At 44.4% G+C, this 14,191-nt stretch overlaps 1 protein-coding gene across 1 annotated transcript; it reads right to left on the minus strand.

Moving 5' to 3' along the window:
• Positions 1-485: 485 nt before the first annotated feature.
• On the minus strand, positions 486-12,788 carry drd4-rs (dopamine receptor D4 related sequence; the record flags this gene model as incomplete). The annotated part of the gene is made up of 6 exons (XM_083757414.1): positions 486-688; positions 4,310-4,745; positions 5,412-5,706; positions 10,242-10,354; positions 11,190-11,526; positions 12,625-12,788. 6 exons carry the CDS (start codon positions 12,786-12,788, stop codon positions 486-488), a joined length of 1,548 nt encoding a protein of 515 aa, XP_083613540.1.
• Between the last annotated feature and the right edge of the window lie 1,403 nt (positions 12,789-14,191).

Below are 14,191 nucleotides of genomic sequence, written 5' to 3' on the forward strand. Positions count from 1 at the left end.
AGCAACGACTTTAAAGGGACACTTCACCCTTTTTGCAAAAAAATATATGTTAATGACGTTTAGAAGCTTTAGATCACTTTCCTGGGGGTAATTATGTGTGTAATATGTGGTTTTAGATATTTTAGATTGTAGCAGTGAGCCTGTTGTCTCTGATGTCATGGACACTGGGCTCACTTCCTTCCTGGACTACATGTTGTCTCAGTAAGACAGCTCTCCCCCTATCCACAAGGAGGAGCAGTGCACCAAAGAATTATGGGAATTGTAGTCCAGGAAGGTAGTGAGACCAGTGTCCATGACATCAGAGACAACAGGCTCACTGCTAAAATCTAAAATATCTAAAACCACATATTACACACATAAATACCCCCAGGAAAGTGATCTAAAGCTTCTAAACGTCATTAACATATTTTTTTTTGCAAAAAGGTGAAGTGTCCCTTTAAGATGCAACAGACCGGGGTGGTGGGAGGAGGAGGGTCAAAGGGCACTCATGTCCTGCAGCAGAGCAGTTTGTGAAAGACATTCCGGAACTCCGTGTTGAAGGCCGTGTAGATGATGGGGTTGACGGCGCTGTTGACGTAGCCCAGCCACGTGACCACGGAGATCAGGGTGTGGCCGATGGCGCAGGTCTCACACAGAACCTTGGTGACGTGAACCACGAAGAACGGGGTCCAGCAGGCCAGGAACACACCTGCAGGAGACGCCAGATAACATTTAGCACAGGCCTAGAGACCATTAAACAGATCTGGATCATTCACACAGGCCTAGAGTGACCATTAAACAGATCTGGATCATTCACACAGGCCTAGAGTGACCATTAAACAGATCTGGATCATTCACACAGGCCTAGAGTGACCATTAAACAGATCTGGATCATTCACACAGGCCTAGAGTGTCCATTAAACAGATCTGGATCATTTACACAGGCCTAGAGTGACCATTAAACAGATCTGGATCATGCACACAGGCCTAGAGTGACCATTAAACAGATCTGGATCATTTACACAGGCCTAGAGTGACCATTAAACAGATCTGGATCATTCACACAGGCCTAGAGTGACCATTAAACAGATCTGGATCATTCACACAGGCCTAGAGTGACCATTAAACAGATCTGGATCATTTACACAGGCCTAGAGTGACCATTAAACAGATCTGGATCATTCACACAGGCCTAGTGACCATCAAACAGATCTGGATCATTCACACAGGCCTAGAGTGACCATTAAACAGATCTGGATCATTTACACAGGCCTAGAGTGACCATTAAACAGATCTGGATCATTCACACAGGCCTAGAGTGACCATTAAACAGATCTGGATCATTCACACAGGCCTAGAGTGACCATTAAACAGATCTGGATCATTCACACAGGCCTAGTGACCATCAAACAGATCTGGATCATGTGCAATTAGGGGTGTAACGATACATTTTAACAGCGATACGATACGTATCACGATACATGGTTGACGATACATGGACGATATTGGTTCATTATGGCGATGTGATACGATGCGATTCAATGACTTGGTATCGATACAGTAACAATTTAAAATACATTGACATTTTGACACAAAAATGTAGTATTGATACAATCGATGAATTGCATAGTAACGTTCGATACCGATTATTTCCATTGCAAAACGATACGATTCCGATATACTTAAATTCTTGTATATCTTAAATTCTTGATTTTTCGATGCAGTTACTATCTGGTTACACCCCTATGTGCATGTGTAGTTTGGAGCGTTGCTCTCAACAGGGCACGTACATGCAAACATGTAGCCTGCTGCATGCAAGTACTACTAAAGAGACAAATAGCTGGAAGTGGTTTAGCTATTCCGTTTGTTGTGTAGTACACACAACGCAATTACGCATGCACTCTCTCTCTCTCACTCTCTCTCTCTCACACTCTCACTCTCTCTCTCACACTCACACACACACACACACACACACACACACACACACACACACACTCACACCGCTGCAGAGGATATTAGAGTCAACATTAAACATTTCCTTCCCTGCCGACATGACTATTATTATGCATAATAGTACAAGTGAGCCTTTCCATATCTTCTCATTGTCATGACCGCTTAAAGATTCAGATGTCAACAATATTCCTACAAAGTGCCTGCAGTGGGTGTTTAAAATGGAAATGATTTCATATCTGACCTTGAGTACAATGAGACAATGTGATGGTATTTTCTTATTGGCTCCTGGCTGGACTTGGAGATTTCTACAAGCTCACAATTTGACGGTTTGAGGTCACATGATCCCATTGGCTGACACTGACAGCCACCCCAGAGCATTATCCTGACCTTAATGCTATTGTTACATATTATGACAATTATGAAAATTGTTTCTAAATGCTGGGTGGGGACCCATACTCAACATTTATAATTCTAACATAAAACGTTGGTGTACTCATAATGACCGAGTTCATATTCTATAGTGTACTATTTGGTTTTAGAACCATTGATGTGGAGACTTCATCATTCTAATCAATAATGGGAAAAACAAATATCTCCAAAGTTAGTTAAATGGTCTGTGTAGGTGGTTTAGACATGAATCGCTTTTTAATACTTTTCATTAGTTCAATATTTGTAAAACACACACTTAATGTAAAGGGTATTGAATATAATAATATCTAGACTCTGGAGGACTGACTAGAGAATCCGAGCAACCTTGAGAGAGATTACTGTACCCCGGAAGTATCTTTCTCCTGAGAGAGATTACTGTACCCCGGAAGTATCTTTCTCCTGAGAGAGATTACTGTACCCCGGAAGTATCTTTCTCCTGAGAGAGATTACTGTACCCCGGAAGTATCTTTCTCCTGCCAGAAGTGAGCCCTTAGGTCATGCAAATTAGTGTGCTTTATGAGTCAAGCCCACTGGTCGAGCGACCCGGAATCGGGCCCAAATGTGTAGTTTACCAGAGTTCATTTCATAAATCCCTCCCGGTCCGGGTGCTTGTTCAGGAGCCTCTACTTATTGTATATCATAAGGTGCTTATTGTATATCATAAGGTGCTTATTGTATATCATAAGGTGCTTGTTCAGGAGCCTCTACTTATTGTATATCATAAGGGTGCTTGTTCAGGAGCCTCTACTTATTGTATATCATAAGGTGCTTATTGTATATCATAAGGTGCTTGTTCAGGAGCCTCTACTTATTGTATATCATAAGGGTGCTTGTTCAGGAGCCTCTACTTATTGTATATCATAATCTTGTTCAGGAGCCTCTACTTATTGTATATCATAAGGTGCTTATTGTATATCATAAGGTGCTTATTGTATATCATAAGGGTGCTTGTTCAGGAGCCTCTACTTATTGTATATCATAAGGTGCTTATTGTATATCATAAGGGTGCTTGTTCAGGAGCCTCTACTTATTGTATATCATAATCTCGTTCAGGAGCCTCTACTTATTGTATATCATAAGTTCAGGAGCCTCTACTTATTGTATATCATAATCTCGTTCAGGAGCCTCTACTTATTGTATATCATAAGGTGCTTATTGTATATCATAAGGGTGCTTGTTCAGGAGCCTCTACTTATTGTATATCATAAGGGATGTGCCGATGAGACATTTTGGCCGATATCGATATCCGATATAATTAATTGCTGTTATGGCCGATAACCAATATTACCGATGTCGACATGATCTCATTCTGTATTCAAAAAAACGTATAATAATTTTGTCCATTCTGAAAAATCCATGTAACAGGGTGTCTGCACTGCAGGCTTGGGCAAGTCAGATTTAACTTAAATACCTTTTTATATTTAATAGTGTGAGCTTGTAGATCTGTTCAAGCTGTTACTTTGGGCTTGTTTATCTGTAAAGACAGACCAGTCCAGATCGATTAATCTAAAATCTAAAAACAACTAGAATCGGCTGATACCGATGTGTTTCACTAATATCATCAACTAGTTACTAGTGAACACTGAACACTCACCCACAACAACCGGGAGGACTAGTTACTATAGTGAACAACTAGTTACTAGTGAACACTCACCCACACCAACTAGTTCCTAGTGAACAACTATTTACTAGTGAACACTCACCCACAACAACTAGTTCCTAGTGAACAACTAGTTACTAGTGAACACTCACCCACACCAACTAGTTCCTAGTGAACAACTATTTCCTAGTGAACACTCACCCACAACAACTAGTTCCTAGTGAACAACTATTTACTAGTGAACACTCACCCACAACAACTAGTTCCTAGTGAACAACTATTTCCTAGTGAACACTCACCCACAACAACTAGTTCCTAGTGAACAACTAGTTACTAGTGAACACTCACCCACAACCACCGGCAGGACCTTCATGGCTTTCCGTTCTCTTCCACTCACTCGGCTGCTCTTGCTGTTCCGCCGTGCCCTCTGTCTGCCTCCTCGGTTGGTCTTCGCCCGCGCGCCGTTCTCTCGGCCGCCCCTCCCCCCCGCCGCATCCTTCCGGCCGCTGCCGTCCGCGGCGTCCGACGCGCTGTCCATCTGCGTGGTCACGGGGTCGCTCTCCGCCATGACCCTGAGCTCGTCCTCCGTCCCGGGGGTGGACCCCGCGGGCGTCAACGTGGTGGTGGCGGTGGACGGAGAGGGCACGGGGCTCGGGCCCTCCGCGGGCACCATGAGGTCCGTAGCCGCCGTGGCCTTCTGGGCGCCGCACAGGGCAGAGCCCAGACGCAGGGAGAGGGTGGGGCGGCGGGCACGGCCTCCACCGGCTGCTCCTCCTCGCGCCACCTGGGACGGGTTAGGGTTAGGGTTAGGGTTAGGGTTAGGACGACGGCATTCACCTCTAGTTCATCTTTACTAGTTGCCTAGTTTACTAGTCGACTAGTTGTTTAACTACCTATTATGTAAAAAAAATATGTTTTTCTTTTTTACATAATATTACATTTAAAAACGGTGTATATTGGTAACTATAATTTAGGTCGACTAGTGGATTTACTAGTCGACTACTTCAATAGTCGTCTATTTGCTTTACCCATTCTGGACGGGAACCCCTTTTGGTATGCTTTAGCTATTGAAAAACTCTTTGAATATATATTCTTTTCAGAAGATTATTTTTCATTTTATTTCGACGTCAGGCCTAAATGGGTTTTAACCCATTCTCGGGGCGGGAACCCCTTTTGGTGTTATAGCATCATGTTCTGCTATAGCTATTTAAAAATAGCAGATCTACAAGCTCATAGCGTGCCACTCGGTGGCGCGCTACGAGCTTGTAGGTCTGCTATTTTTGAAAAATCGAAGAACGACTGACATAGACACACGGCTTTTTCAGAAAACTGTCAGGATGTAGAAGAACATTTTGTAGAATCTGATCTGGGGTCAGAACGTGTCGTAATGCCCTACCTGTGAGGAGCGTTAGAATCTGATCTGGGGTCAGAAGGTGTGGTAATGCCCTACCTGTGAGGAGCGGCCCCGCCCAGAGCTCCAGCGCCTCAGGCCTCTGAACATCCAGTAGTAGAGCAGCAGCATGACGGGACACGGCACGAAGAAGGAGCACACGGACGAGTACACCACGAAGCGCTCGTTCTCCAGCTTGCACACGCCGGGGTCGCGGCCGGGCACCCGGTTCAGGCCCAACGCCACGGGGCTGGCCACGCCCAGAGACAGGACCCAGGTGGCGACGATGAGGGCCAGCTGACGCACGCTGAACTGGTTCCTGTTGTACTTCAGAGGGACCACCACCGCTATGTACCTGAAGAGAATGTACCCATTAGGGACCACCACCACTATGTACCTGGAGAGAATGTACCCATTAGGGACCACCACCGCTATGTACCTGAAGAGAATGTACCCATTAGGGACCACCACCGCTATGTACCTGGAGAGAATGTACCCATTAGGGACCACCACCACTATGTACCTGGAGAGAATGTACCCATTAGGGACCACCACCGCTATGTACCTGAAGAGAATGTACCCGTTAGGGACCACCACCGCTATGTACCTGGAGAGAATGTACCCATTAGGGACCACCACCGCTATGTACCTGAAGAGAATGTACCCATTAGGGACCACCACCGCTATGTACCTGAAGAGAATGTACCCATTAGGGACCACCACCGCTATGTACCTGAAGAGAATGTACCCATTAGGGACCACCACCGCTATGTACCTGGAGAGAATGTACCCATTAGGGACCACCACCGCTATGTACCTGGAGAGAATGTACCCATTAGGGACCACCACCACTATGTACCTGGAGAGAATGTACCCGTTAGGGACCACCACCGCTATGTACCTGGAGAGAATGTACCCGTTAGTACTACAGAGGGACCACCACCACTATGTACCTGGAGGACATTATAACATTAGTACTACAGAGGGACCACCACCGCTATGTACCTGGAGGACATTATAACATTAGTACTACAGAGGGACCACCACCACTATGTACCTGGAGGACATTATAACATTAGTACTACAGAGGGACCACCACCACTATGTACCTGGAGGACATTATAACATTAGTACTACAGAGGGACCACCACCACTATGTACCTGGAGGACATTATAACATTAGTACTACAGAGGGACCACCACCACTATGTACCTGGAGGACATTATAACATTAGTACTACAGAGGGACCACCACCACTATGTACCTGGAGGACATTATAACATTAGTACTACAGAGGGACCACCACCACTATGTACCTGGAGGACAATATAACATTAGTACTACAGAGGGACCACCACCACTATGTACCTGGAGGACATTATAACATTAGTACTACAGAGGGACCACCACCACTATGTACCTGGAGGACATTATAACATTAGTACTACAGAGGGACCACCACCACTATGTACCTGGAGGACATTATAACATTAGTACTACAGAGGGACCACCACCACTATGTACCTGGAGGACAATATAACATTAGTACTACAGAGGGACCACCACCACTATGTACCTGGAGGACATTATAACATTAGTACTACAGAGGGACCACCACCACTATGTACCTGGAGGACATTATAACATTAGTACTACAGAGGGACCACCACCGCTATGTACCTGGAGGACATTATAACATTAGTACTACAGAGGGACCACCACCACTATGTACCTGGAGGACATTATAACATTAGTACTACAGAGGGACCACCACCGCTATGTACCTGGAGGACATTATAACATTAGTACTACAGAGGGACCACCACCACTATGTACCTGGAGGACATTATAACATTAGTACTACAGAGGGACCACCACCACTATGTACCTGGAGGACATTATAACATTAGTACTACAGAGGGACCACCACCACTATGTACCTGGAGGACATTATAACATTAGTACTACAGAGGGACCACCACCACTATGTACCTGGAGGACATTATAACATTAGTACTACAGAGGGACCACCACCACTATGTACCTGGAGGACATTATAACATTAGTACTACAGAGGGACCACCACCGCTATGTACCTGGAGGACATTATAACATTAGTACTACAGAGGGACCACCACCACTATGTACCTGGAGGACATTATAACATTAGTACTACAGAGGGACCACCACCACTATGTACCTGGAGGACATTATAACATTAGTACTACAGAGGGACCACCACCACTATGTACCTGGAGGACATTATAACATTAGTACTACAGAGGGACCACCACCACTATGTACCTGGAGGACATTATAACATTAGTACTACAGAGGGACCACCACCACTATGTACCTGGAGGACATTATAACATTAGTACTACAGAGGGACCACCACCACTATGTACCTGGAGGACATTATAACATTAGTACTACAGAGGGACCACCACCACTATGTACCTGGAGGACATTATAACATTAGTACTACAGAGGGACCACCACCACTATGTACCTGGAGGACATTATAACATTAGTACTACAGAGGGACCACCACCACTATGTACCTGGAGGACATTATAACATTAGTACTACAGAGGGACCACCACCACTATGTACCTGGAGGACAATATAACATTAGTACTACAGAGGGACCACCACCACTATGTACCTGGAGGACATTATAACATTAGTACTACAGAGGGACCACCACCACTATGTACCTGGAGGACATTATAACATTAGTACTACAGAGGGACCACCACCACTATGTACCTGGAGGACATTATAACATTAGTACTACAGAGGGACCACCACCACTATGTACCTGGAGGACATTATAACATTACTACAGAGGGACCACCACCACTATGTACCTGGAGGACATTATAACATTAGTACTACAGAGGGACCACCACCACTATGTACCTGGAGGACATTATAACATTAGTACTACAGAGGGACCACCACCACTATGTACCTGGAGGACATTATAACATTAGTACTACAGAGGGACCACCACCACTATGTACCTGGAGGACATTATAACATTAGTACTACAGAGGGACCACCACCACTATGTACCTGGAGGACATTATAACATTAGTACTACAGAGGGACCACCACCACTATGTACCTGGAGGACATTATAACATTAGTACTACAGAGGGACCACCACCACTATGTACCTGGAGGACATTATAACATTAGTACTACAGAGGGACCACCACCACTATGTACCTGGAGGACAATATAACATTAGTACTACAGAGGGACCACCACCACTATGTACCTGGAGGACATTATAACATTAGTACTACAGAGGGACCACCACCACTATGTACCTGGAGGACATTATAACATTAGTACTACAGAGGGACCACCACCACTATGTACCTGGAGGACATTATAACATTAGTACTACAGAGGGACCACCACCACTATGTACCTGGAGGACATTATAACATTAGTACTACAGAGGGACCACCACCACTATGTACCTGGAGGACATTATAACATTAGTACTACAGAGAGACCACCACCACTATGTACCTGGAGGACATTATAACATTAGTACTACAGAGGGACCACCACCGCTATGTACCTGGAGGACATTATAACATTAGTACTACAGAGGGACCACCACCACTATGTACCTGGAGGACATTATAACATTAGTACTACAGAGGGACCACCACCACTATGTACCTGGAGGACATTATAACATTAGTACTACAGAGGGACCACCACCACTATGTACCTGGAGATTAACATTTTTGACGCAATTAATCCATGCTTTGATGACCCGCGCCGGGATAATAAATCCCATAATCCCATCGACTCTAACTAACCCCATCTGGATGGCAATAACCAACATGTGGTGGTTCTTCATTTAACTCTAACTAACCCCATCTGGATGGCAATAACCAACATGTGTTGGTTCTTAATGTCCATAAAAGGCTGTTCACAATTCACCCTTCGTCAGCCTTCTGATTGGTCCCTGACTGACCAACCAGCAGTCTCTTTCTGCCTTGTTCCGCCCTGGTTCTCACTAGTTTACGTTGAATTTGCTAAAACATCATTTCTTTGGAAAAAACTAAAAACCAAACATGATATGCCCTGCAGTCACCGCGCTTGCACCTGTGATGTTCCTTTTTACTGACACCAAGTTTAAAATAAGAATTGAATGGACAGAATATCAATATGAAGCAACTTGGAGAGAGAGGATTTTTAATTCTAGTTGTTGTGGGTTTTTCCATAGCAGGCAGAGGCTCGAGTCACATATCAACAGGGTGAGATACGCTAACCGGCTATACTGACTGATAGGCCTGTTATATGTACAGTATAGTGTGGTTGCAGTAAAGGAAGTGAACAGTACAGTATAATATTGAATACTCTGGATGCACACATGTTTGCATGCATGTACGTGTGCATGCATGTATGTGTGCATGCATGCATCGCAGCACAGAGATGCATGTTCTGGAGCCGTGCAGCTCTTGTGATGTTTTATGTAATGTTCTGTTGTGACACAAAGCAAACTTTGACCACACTACCCTCTTATCATTTAAGAGAAGATCTTTACGGCTCTAGCAGTGATTCTCAACCCGTTTAATTTCAAGGACCCCCAGTTTGACATCCATTAGTCTACGGACCCCCATTTAATGTCATCTCTATCTCTGGGACCCCCAATTTATAATGTCAAATGAATGTCAATTTAACTCTTGAGAGTGTACAAATGGAACCAAATGGACCTGTTTGGTTCCATTTGTACACTCTCAGAGTTACAGACCCATAAGGGTCCATTTGGTTCCAAACTATCATTTAGCTGGGGACCCCCTGGAACTCCCTCAAGGACCCGATGGGGGTCCCCGGGCCCCTGTGAGAGGACGTACCTGTCCACGCTGATGGCACACAGGTTGAGGATGGAGGCTGTGCACAGCAGGACATCCATGGTCATCAGGGCGTCACAGAGGTTGCTGCTCAAGGTCCAGATGCCTCCCAGGAACTGGACGGGAAATAGTTTCAGTTTATTATTTTTAATTATAAATGCAACATCATTGAATCGTATCGGATCGTATCGCCATAATAAACCAATATCTATCGTCCATGTATCGTGATTAGGGATGTGCTGACGAGACATTTTGGCCGATATCGATATCCGATATATTTAATTGCTGTTATGGTCGATAACCGATATTACCAATGTCGATATGATCTCATTCTGTATTAAGAAAATTATAATATATAAGAATAATTTTGTCCATTCTGAAAAATCCATGCAACATAACGGGGTGTCTGCACTGCAGGCTTAGGCAAGTCATATTTAACTTTAATACCTCTGTGAGCTTGTAGATCTGTTCAAGCTGTTACTTTAGGCTTGTTTATCTGTAAAGACAGACCGATTAATTAATCGGGTCTGATTGATTAATCGAACCGATGCCGATTAATCTAATAACAACTAGAATCGGCCGATACCGATGTGTTTGCCGATTAATCTCCCATCACTAATCATGATACGTATCGCATCGCTGTTAACCCATTCTGAACGGGCACCCATTTTGGTGTCAGCAACATGTTATGCTTTAGCTATTGAAAAATAGCAGATCTACAAGCTCATATCGCGCCACCGAGTGGCGCGATACGAGCTTGTAGGTCTGCTATTTTTTTTTTTAATCGAAGAACGACTGACATTTTTAGAATCTGATCTCAGGTCAGAATGGGTTCATCAGACCAGTGTGTGTCCGGTGGAAAACTCGTATGAATCTGATCTCAGGTCAGAATGGGTTAAAATGTATCGTTACACCCCTAGCACACACGCACACACACGCACACACACACACGGCCAGCAGCAGGTCGGCCACGGCCAGGCTGATGATGAAGTAGTTTGTGGCCGTCTTCAGCGAGCGCTCCGTGAGCACGCTCAGACACACCAGGACGTTTCCCAGGATGATGACGAGGATCAGAGGCACGCCCAGGACCAGCGCGGGGTAGTTGTAGTCCCTGGGCTGGTGGTTGTAGTCCCTGGGCTGGTAGTTGTAGTCCCTGGGCTGCTGGTAGTTGTAGTCCCTGGGCTGGTAGTTGTAGTCCCTGGGCTGCGGCGCAGCAGCGGGAGGAACGGCGCCCGACGACGTCACATTGTCCATGATGGAGACGGAGGCCCCGAGCTGTACTCGCCAACTACACTTAACATCTGGCAGATCAGACAGACGGGACACTTTATTTAAGCCCAATTTATTATGGTGTGAATTAACACTGAATTAACACATTCAGACAGATGGGACACTTTATTTAAGCCCAATTTATTATGGTGTGAATTAACACTGAATTAACACATTAAGACAGATGGGACACTTTATTTAAGCCCAATTTATTATGGTATGAATTAACACTGTGTGCGTGTAGATCCGTGGTGGAAACAAAGTATTTAATTGTTTTACTTCAGTAAATGTACCGATACTGCAATTTAGAACAACTTCGTTACAAGTAAAAGTACGGAATTGAAAATGTACTGAAAAAGTACAAAAGTATCGGAATCAAAATGTACTTAAAGTACTAAAAGTAAAAGTACTCAATGTGCAGAATGTGCCATTTCACAAGTTCAAAATGTGTACAAAATCTATTGAAAATAGCAGATCTACAAGCTCACAATGCGTCGCAACGATCGGCTATTTTCAACTGGCCGAATTGTATAGGGTTGAAGTGGTTAATGTATGTTTTCTGATCAAAATTGAATTGAATCTCCAAAGTAACTAAAGTAACTCAATTTTTCAAATAATTGTAGTGACGTAAAAGTACAAATCTTGCCTCTGAGATGTACTGTCTGGAATAGAAGTAAAAGTACTGGAAATTGGAAATACTCAAGTAAAGTAAAAAATACCTCAAAATTGTAGTTAAAGGAGAATTCCATACTAAAAGGCTTTCTTACCTTTCTTTGTAGTTGTTACGTCCCCACCAAAGAGGTCCAGGTGTTATTTTGTGCAAAAGCTCCTTATTGGCTATTTCCCCTACCATAAGGCCTAAATGAATTGCATTGCATTGAATGGGACTGGAATGGGGCTATGGGGTGTTGTGCTAATGAGGGCTTATGGTAGGGGAAATAGCCAATAAGGAGTTTTTGCACAAAAAAACACCTGGACCTCTTTGGTGGGGACGTAACAACTACAAAGAAAGGTAAGAAAGATAAGAAAGCATTCTAGCATGGAATTCTCCTTTAAGTGCAGTACTAATCACTGATGTAGATGCAGTATATTGTTGTGTGTTCCGCGACAGTCGTACCTTGGTGACCGGAGGTCCCGAGGCTGGTCCAGCTCACTGGGTGCGTCAGCGACAGCCGGAGGGAAGCGTGTGCGTCTAGCGTGTGCGTCAGCGACAGCCGGAGGGAAGCGTGTGCGTCTAGCGGCCAGCGGCGTGCGGTCACTGAGCTCCATGCACGCGGTCATGGTCAAAGTCGTTGGCCTGCAGTTCACAGATGACCCCCCCCCCACCCCCACCCCCGTGAATAATGACCGTCAATGTTATAAATAATACCTGCAAAATAATGGGAGTGAATTAAATATTATTTAAAACTGATAAAACAATCCAGTCTTTAACCCATTTTGAGCATGCGGAACCCCTTTTGGTGGTTACATACATTGTTATAATTTAGCTATTGGAAAAATAGCAGATCTACAAGCTCATAGCGCGCCACCGAGTGGCGCGCTATGAACTTGTAGGTCTGCTATTTTTGAAAATTTGTTAAAATCTTTCAGAACATTTTCATGATTTAGAAAACTTTTTTTTTTTTTTTCTTCGACGTCAGGCCTAAATGGGTTAAAGATCCTTATTAGTTCTGTTGGTTTCCATCGCTGTATTTGTGGCCTGTCTCTCTCTGGCATTCTTCTGTTGATACATACCGTAACCTTGGAGATATTAACCCATTCTGACCGGGCACCCATGTTGGTGTCGGCATCATGTTATGCTTTAGCTATTGAAAAATAGCAGATCTACAAGCTCATATCGCGCCACCGAGTGGCGCGATACGAGCTTGTAGGTCTGCTATTTTTGAAAAATCGAAGAACGACTGACATTTTTTTAATCTGATCTCAGGTCAGAATGGGTTCATCAGACCAGTGTGTGTCCGGCGGAAACCTCGTATGAATCTGATCTCAGGTCAGAATGGGTTAAAGTACTGTACAACCATATAGTCTTATATTGCTGGCCAGAGGTCACACATGCAGCTCCACTGGCATTTCTAACCCTTATGTTTCCATGAGAGTGAACAACATATAGAATCTGTCTTGAGAGATTATGCTGTTCCAGACACATGATTCCCTTTAATTTGTGTGATCATAAATATCAGATCAGTCTGAAGTGGGTGGTATTGTGCTTGTGCTGTGCTGTACAAGCCCTACCTTGTGTGTGTGTGTGTGTGTGTGTGTGTGTGTGTGTGTGTGTGTGTGTGTGTGTGTGTGTGTGTGTGCGTGCGCACGCGCACGCATGCTTAACAGCACTCAACGTTGTGAATAGCAGTCTAGTGGCAGATGTGCCTCTCAATAGAGAGACGTCTCTACACATCTATAACATTCTGGATTCCCGTAGAGATGTTTAATATCATGTCAAATTAGAAACTGTGTTCGAAAAATAATCAAATGAGCACCGATGGCGGGTTGAGTCATACGGGGGGGGGTGCAGTACTTAGTTTAGACCGTTTTTGGTTTAGACTAGTCATTGGTTAGACCAGTCATTAGTCCTACAACTACAACCTATCTCAAACCCTCACCCTAAACCTAACCTCCCACGGGGCAGCACACCTAAACCTAACCTCCCACGGGGGGCAGCACACCTAAACCTAACCTCCCACGGG

This window comes from Protomyctophum parallelum, assembly GCF_964188405.1.
Source record: "Protomyctophum parallelum genome assembly, chromosome: 22".
NCBI lineage: Eukaryota > Metazoa > Chordata > Actinopteri > Myctophiformes > Myctophidae > Protomyctophum > Protomyctophum parallelum.